This window comes from Dermacentor silvarum, chromosome 4 (genome assembly GCF_013339745.2).
Source record: "Dermacentor silvarum isolate Dsil-2018 chromosome 4, BIME_Dsil_1.4, whole genome shotgun sequence".
NCBI classification, from domain to species: domain Eukaryota; kingdom Metazoa; phylum Arthropoda; class Arachnida; order Ixodida; family Ixodidae; genus Dermacentor; species Dermacentor silvarum.
Genome location: NC_051157.2, coordinates 6,690,940 through 6,697,925, shown reverse-complemented (window position 1 = coordinate 6,697,925; position 6,986 = coordinate 6,690,940). Strand labels below are relative to the sequence as shown.

Here is a 6,986-nt window from a genome sequence, read left to right as displayed (position 1 = left end):
GGCCGGGGTGAACGCAGACACTTCCGAACGAAGGCCATGCAAAGCTAATCCGGAAGCCAGTGGAGTTTAGCGCGCATTTTTTCTATGGCGTTTTCCTTCTGTCGGTGATCCTTGATTGCAGGGCCCGTCTGAAAACCACTAGGTGTTTGCAGTGTGCACATAAGGTTTGCCAGTGACCGCGTCACAAAATGCCCCCGGGTCGAAAGCGACCTGCAAAAGATGATGATAGACTGCCATGCAAATACGGATCCAAATGTTATCGCAAGAATACCGACCATTTAAAAAGATTTAGGCACCCAGAGCCTAAGGTATGATATATACCAATATTTGTGTTGTAGCCGCTTCATTTTTCTACGATTTCTTTTTCTTCAGGAATTGGAGTGTGACGCCAGTATTTCTGAAGACGCACGTAAGGACTATGTGTGGTGTCGTAGGCTTCTTTGAGTTACTTTTGTAATTCTGCTCTTTGTAATTGGTGTCGCTTTTGTTTCCCCTTTTCGTATTGTTACAATGCAGCAACGATTGACAGAAGTCCGGACGTGGCACATGTGCCATCATCACCGAAGAAACTTAAACCAGCTGCCAAGAAGCCTGACGTATCTACCTCTGAAACAAAGGTGGAGGCAAAGGAGCCTAACGATCTCCCCGACTCGCCTGATGACGTCCGGGAGTCGATTAAACAAAAATTTTTAGTTGAAATGCCTGAAGACTTCTATGATTTCTGGGAATTCTGCACTTCTCTGAAAAAGGAATGCCCTTCAGGTGCGACATGTTTAAAACGCTCATGCATACTTGATCAGATTGCATATTTTGTAGCAATAGTAACAAAATGCTGGGAAGCATATTGGTTTAGTATCGAAGATTCTGGAATTAAAGTTGCTGCATATACTGCACTTCTGGCGCAGTTATTTCCTTTTGTCAATTAGTGTGCTACTTGTCTCATATTGCTTGACGATTTGACTGCCCTACCAATCTGCACTGCAGCCAGAAAGTCTCATTCACATACCAGTCGTACCTTTTTAGTCATTGAGAGAGGGAAAAAGTATATGAGTTAAAAGTGAAATGGGGATTTTTCTACTAACCACTTCCCAGTCTTGATGCTTTGTGAAGTTGGGACAAAGAGTGAGCAACAAAAAGGGAGCATCCATTTCCGGATTTGTGCATAAAGAGAAACTGCTTTTAGTGCAGCTTATATCTTATGTCGGCATTGTTGCAGCTAATTTGCATTAAAATACCCTTAAAGGATTTTAACATTTGTGCACAAAGGCGTTAATTTGGCAGAGGAGAGGTCCTTGTGAGTGTTATGGGCTGACTTTGAATTTCGTGCTTAAACCCTGTTACTCACAAATTAATGTCAAGGACCACACCACTAGTAATTGAAGCAATACTTTTCCGTGTGTTTTCTTTTGTCTACACATTTAATGTAGAATGGATGACTAATGCCACCTAATGTGAACAACCCCATCGGTTTCTCGTTCAGTGTCGCGTAACATTTTTTTCAGCATTGCATTGCACAAATGTTAGCAGTATATTTATACATGGCAATTTATTTGCTTCAAAGAAATAAGGACTCCAAAGCAATTAACATATATGATTCTTCAACGTAATGGCTCATTTCTGGCTGAAAACATTGACAATTCATTGTGGCTGTTGTCTATATGCATGCATTAGTGGGCACATGCAAGGAAAGGGACAGAACATAGAGTTTATTCCAAAAAGCTGGGCTCAGGGGGAAGCCTCTTGGCTGGCGTGAAGGAAAAGGATGGGGCGAGGAAGAATGTTGCAGATACTGGGGATGGCTGCTGGTGTGGGTGCAGTGGGGATTGTCTTGCAAGAATGTGGTGTGCTGTACCCATTTAAGAAAGTGATGTCACATGGCATGAGGAATGCACCTGCTGATGTGCCATACCTTGCCAGTGGTCGGCTCTTACTTATGCCTCAAGGACTGTCGTTAAACATTGCCCATCTCTTAATGCTACATGTGTGTGCAGCAAGTGCATGCTGTAGAAAATGTAGGCACCACATATAAACCTAACTGTGAGAGCAGCGTCGCCACTGTAACAAGAAAGAGTTGTTTTTGTTTATAAAGTACCGTTCCTTCAATAAAGACACCAGTTGAGAGTTCGCGCTGCTCATGCCATCCATACCTTCTTCCCTGTGTGTTCTTTGCACAACCCACAGTATGATGGCAGGATGTAGCTTATGGCTGCACGGAACACGAGCTGAGTGGCAATACTGTGGCTTTGGAGGGTAATATTTAAGCACTTGTGACTCTTTCATAGAGTGTGCTCTCAAAATTTTTGTACAGAAGCTTTTCATGGGACATATGCTCTATGTGTAAAGAACAAAATATCATTTTGGGGAACCTTGATGCAAAATGCAAGAAATATATTGCATTGCTCTACAGAATGTTATTTTCTTGTTTCTTGCAGATGCACTCCACGACCTGCTTGGTTTGAAGCTTGTTGGCCCCTTTGATGTCCTGGCTGGAAAACTAACAAATAAGAGCGTTAGGACATCTGATGACTTCCTTTGTCATTGGCGCTACTTTTATGACCCCCCTGAAATGCAAACTGTCCTAAGTAGAGATGATGAGACAATGTACCACATTGGCTATTTTAGGTAGGGCATTCTTTTCATGAACGTTTCAAAGAAGGCAGGCAAAATATGTTTCTCACACATATTGGCACACACCAAATATGTTTGGTGTGTGCCAATAAATTTTGTGTAAACTTTAAAGTATTACACAAATCATTAACGGCCTGATGTCCTTTTATGGACATTAAACAGCGGTAGCTTATTTTTTAAGCGTTGCCTATGTGCATCTGTATAGTATGTATAAATTTTTATCTGGCTATTGTGGTTTAAGCCTGCATTGCCCGATCTTCTGGATGCAGTGTCATATGAACTGTTGCAGATGTAAGCAGTGTCTGGTAGCTTAAGTAAACTGCTGCTGTCGCGATGTTCATTGTAAGCCGCTAGGAGTAAGCTGCAGCATTTGATGACATGCAGTCAATGAGGGTCCTCAAAGCGTCTGTCAAAAGAAGAACACATGTGCTGAGTAGTAGTAGTAAATGTTTATTCCATGAAGGAGGGGGATTGAAGGGTTAGTGGGTGGGGCCCTCAGTCCAGGGCTCCACTGGCCTTAGCAGCTCGCCGGGCTTGGTCGAGGAGAGCCAGTTGGCTCTGCGGTTCCGTGCTAGCAAGCCAGGTCTCCCACTGCCTGTTTCTGGGTATTTGCCCTAATTTGGAGGAATTGATATTTGGGGCCACGGAATTGCACTCCCACGTAATGTGGGCAAGAGTGGGCCCACATTATGGACAGATGTCCACGTATTGTGTGGGGCTTATATAGTGTTGACGGTATAGATTTGTGTACGGTGTTCGTTTGTAGTCGGCGCCAGTCACGAGCCTGTTCCCCGGTAAGGTCCGGGTGTGGATTACTAAATTTTTGGTGGTCATGTCGCTGGTTTTCCAAGATGTCACGTGAGTTTGTTAGAGGTTCGTCAATAGGACTCGCCGGCGCTTGGATCTGAAATGCGCGAGCTAGCCGATCCGCCCTTTCGTTTCCCTCCAGTCCCGTGTGTGCTGGGCACCACACGATGATATGATATTCTTGTAAGCCATGTCCCAAAATGTTTAAGGCCGCCTTGGGGATGTTTCCAATTAAATAGAGGCAGCAGGCTACTTGGGAGTCTGTGAGTACCGAGGCTGACTCTCCTCTCCGGTCTTTATCCTTGATGGCTAGGGCGATTGCTACCGCCTCTGCCGTACTGGCTGATTTTGTTTTGGTAGAGGCTGCTGTGGTCGATCGTTGGCTTCCAGCCGCTAGGCAGTATTTGTTATTTTGTATTTCAGCTACGTCCGTGTAGATCATTCCGGGATGCGAGCCGAAGCACTTTTGTAGATATCTTCTTAGCCCTTGCCTGCCTTCTAGGTTGATATTTATGATTCATGTTTTTTGGTATTGGAGAAACTTTTGATTCCGTATTTCCCGGGGCATTGGGGTGGTTTCCTCGTTTAGGTACTGGGGTCATAGAGCATACCTTAAGCGCTCGAGCAGGGCCCTGCCTATTGCGGGGATATTGAGCCTTTCCCTTTGAGATATCACCGCGGCTGCGTGCTCTTCGTATGTGTTGTACAAACCTAGGGCCTCCAGTCTATCTGTGGCGGTATTTTTCGGTAGCCCCAGGGCGGTTTTGTACGCCGTGCATATTAGGATGTTGATGGCTCGTATTTCAGTGTTTGTAGGGTGCTGGTAAGGTAGGCTGTACGTCACCCTGCTGATTATGAAAGCTTGTATCAGTCTGATTGTTTCTTCCTCTTTAAAGCCCTTCCTGTGGAAGGTTACCCTCTGTATCATTCGGGCCACCTGTTGTACTGTAGAGTAGGGTGTGATCTACTCTGCTGTTACTGGTTACTCTGCTGTTACTTTGTAACCAGAGACCCAGAATTCGCAGTTTTTGCACTTGCCATATTGGTTGGCCTTGGAATGTTAGCCGGATCTCTGGTTCTGTGGGTGTGTATTTTGCTTTAATTCGAATACAGTGTAGACTGCTTATAACGTAAGTCGCCGGAGTCTCGAATATCCGCACTATAAGCGGTACCGCACTATAACCAAAGCAACAATTTTCAAGGCCCGCACATATGCAAAACATGTGCACCGAGCCGCCACGCGTATGCGACAGTCGAGGAATGCCGCTAGAACGTTTGCATTCAATTTACAGTCGAATCTCGTTAATTCGAACCAAATCACGCGGCGGCGCCTCCGATCGGCATTGCTCCGGCACCGCTATAGAGTAAAAGCTTATAGGAGAGACCCCACAATGTCGCGAACAAAACAAAAAAAAAAAAGAAAAGAAAAACGTGGCGGAAATTTCACCCTCTCTCAAATGGCAAGGTCGCCGATTCTGCGTTGCGCCGGAACATAAGTGTACTTCCGACGTCTTAGCCACGCTACCGTAGCCACGCTTAGAAAATGGCAGTGAACCATTCTTTCTCCTTTATACTTCCTCTACTTTCTAGCCACGTGTTGACCTTGCACACTGCGGCTACGGTGCAGAGGGAAGCAGCGGCGCTGTCCCAGGCCGGCCAACGAAACTGCCCACGCCGGCAAACGCCCGCTTCCCGATAACGGCAGAAAACAAAACTTCGGGGAGCTGGCGCCGGGCCGGCTGGAGTGGCGGCGCCACGGCGGCGGGCGCGCACGGTGACAGTCGAAAGTGAGGGAGCTACAAGGGAGGGCGAGGGGAGCCACCGAAGCAGCGGAGGTGCCAAGGCGAAATCCGCTTCCCTGCCGCCCGCATCCCTCACATTCCACGGTCCCCGCGTGCGCCCTTCGCTATGAAGTGCCGGCGCCGCCCGCTCCCTGAAGTTTCATTTACTGCCGTTATCGTGAAGCGAGCTTTGGCCGGCGTCGGCAGTTTCGTGGCTGCGCGCTGTGATATTTCACAGCTCGCACTCAAGATTCTGGTTTCAGCCTCGCTGGCTGTTCATTCGCACCACGTGCCCTTCTCCTCCACTTCGTCTCTCTTTCTTCCTCGAGCACTCCTTAGGGCGCCCGTTTGAGGGGAGCGTTTCGCCATCTCCGCTGACTTCCATACTCCCAGGCAGCCGCACTGTAACCGGTATTTCGTTTCCCGCAACTGCACTATAAGCGATAAGTGTATACGTGGAGTGCTATGGGAAAATTAATGGGAGTCTGAAAAGACCGCACTGTATCCGGCCCTGCACTATAAGCGGTTACGTTATAAGTGGTCTACACTGTAAATTCCGATTTCCCCGGCGCGCAGCACATGTCTGCCATGTCTGTGAAGGCTTCTACTTTGTTTATTGCCTCCTGTAGGGTGTTTTCCTTATGCCCACTTGAGCCTGTCAAGGCCCATAAGGTAATATCGTCAGCGTACAGTGCGCGACCTAGATCTGGTATTGTCTCCACTGACAGAGCGAGCCTGCGCATTCCGATGTTAAATAACAGTGGTGACAAGATGGAACCCTACGTTGTGCCTCTGCCTGGTACCTGTATTTCTTCTGATCGAAGTGAGTCGACACATACGGTGGCCGTGCGATCTTGCAGAAAAGAGCGTATGTAGGTGTATGTTTTCACGCCACAGCCTAATTTTTGCAGCTCTTCCAGTATGAGCTGGTGCGATATGGTATCGAACGCTTTCTTAAGGTCTAGCGCTACCACTATTCTATCGGAGCTGCCGGCTGAAGGATATGGGCTTCGTCTTTTATCATGAGGAAAATGTCTTGGGCGGATAGATGGGGCCGAAATCTGAACATTGAAAGTGGGAAGAGTTGGTTGCTTTCTATGTGAGCGGTAAAGCACGTTGGCACGACTTTCTCAAACAGTTTCCCTAGGCAGGATGTGAGGGATATTGGTCGTAAGTTTTGAAAGTTTTTGGCCTTCGCGCGTTTGGGTATAAGGATTATTTTAGCCTCTTACCACTCTCTCGGCACCAAGCCGTTGTCTCAAACCTCTGTGTTAACGAAGTCTGTGATATGATGAAGGGTTTCATGGCTAAGATTTCATATCATAGCATTAGTGATTTGATCACTGCCCTATTGCTCAGGTCTCTCCTCAAATCCATGCATTAATCTTTCGCCTTTTGATCACTGCCCGGGGCTGTGTTTTTCTTTAGGGACTGCGCTGCTGCATGTACCTCCGCTACTGTTATTGGGGCATCGAGCTCATCGTTAGCTGTGCCGTCGTAGGCAGGGTAGTGCTGCTTTTGGGGAGGGTTTCCTATATAGGTTTCTCTATGTTTCTGCAAAAGTTCCTCATCCGTACCTTCGAATTCGCTAGCTATTTGCCTTAGCGTTCTGGAGGTGGCTGTTTTAGTGCTTATGGGTCCATCATACTGCGGAGTATGGCCCACGTTTTTTTTTTGTGTACAGGGTGCCCTGCATGGATGCACACAATTGTATCCAATTGTCATCATCCAAATGTTGGGCGTATTCATTCGCCTCTTGGGACAGTTTCA

The 6,986-nt window shown here is 47.1% G+C and overlaps 1 protein-coding gene across 1 annotated transcript in view; it reads left to right on the top strand.

Moving 5' to 3' along the window:
* The first annotated feature begins 11 nt into the window (after positions 1 to 11).
* LOC119449369 (histone PARylation factor 1) overlaps positions 12 to 6,986 on the top strand; it is a 51,787-nt gene continuing 44,812 nt past the window's right edge. Inside the window, exons 1-4 of the mRNA XM_037712539.2 lie at positions 12 to 308; positions 373 to 409; positions 517 to 762; positions 2,433 to 2,622. Coding sequence (XP_037568467.1) covers positions 189 to 308; positions 373 to 409; positions 517 to 762; positions 2,433 to 2,622 — 593 coding nt within the window. The 5' untranslated portion in view covers positions 12 to 188. The remainder of the gene's footprint in view (positions 309 to 372; positions 410 to 516; positions 763 to 2,432; positions 2,623 to 6,986) is intronic.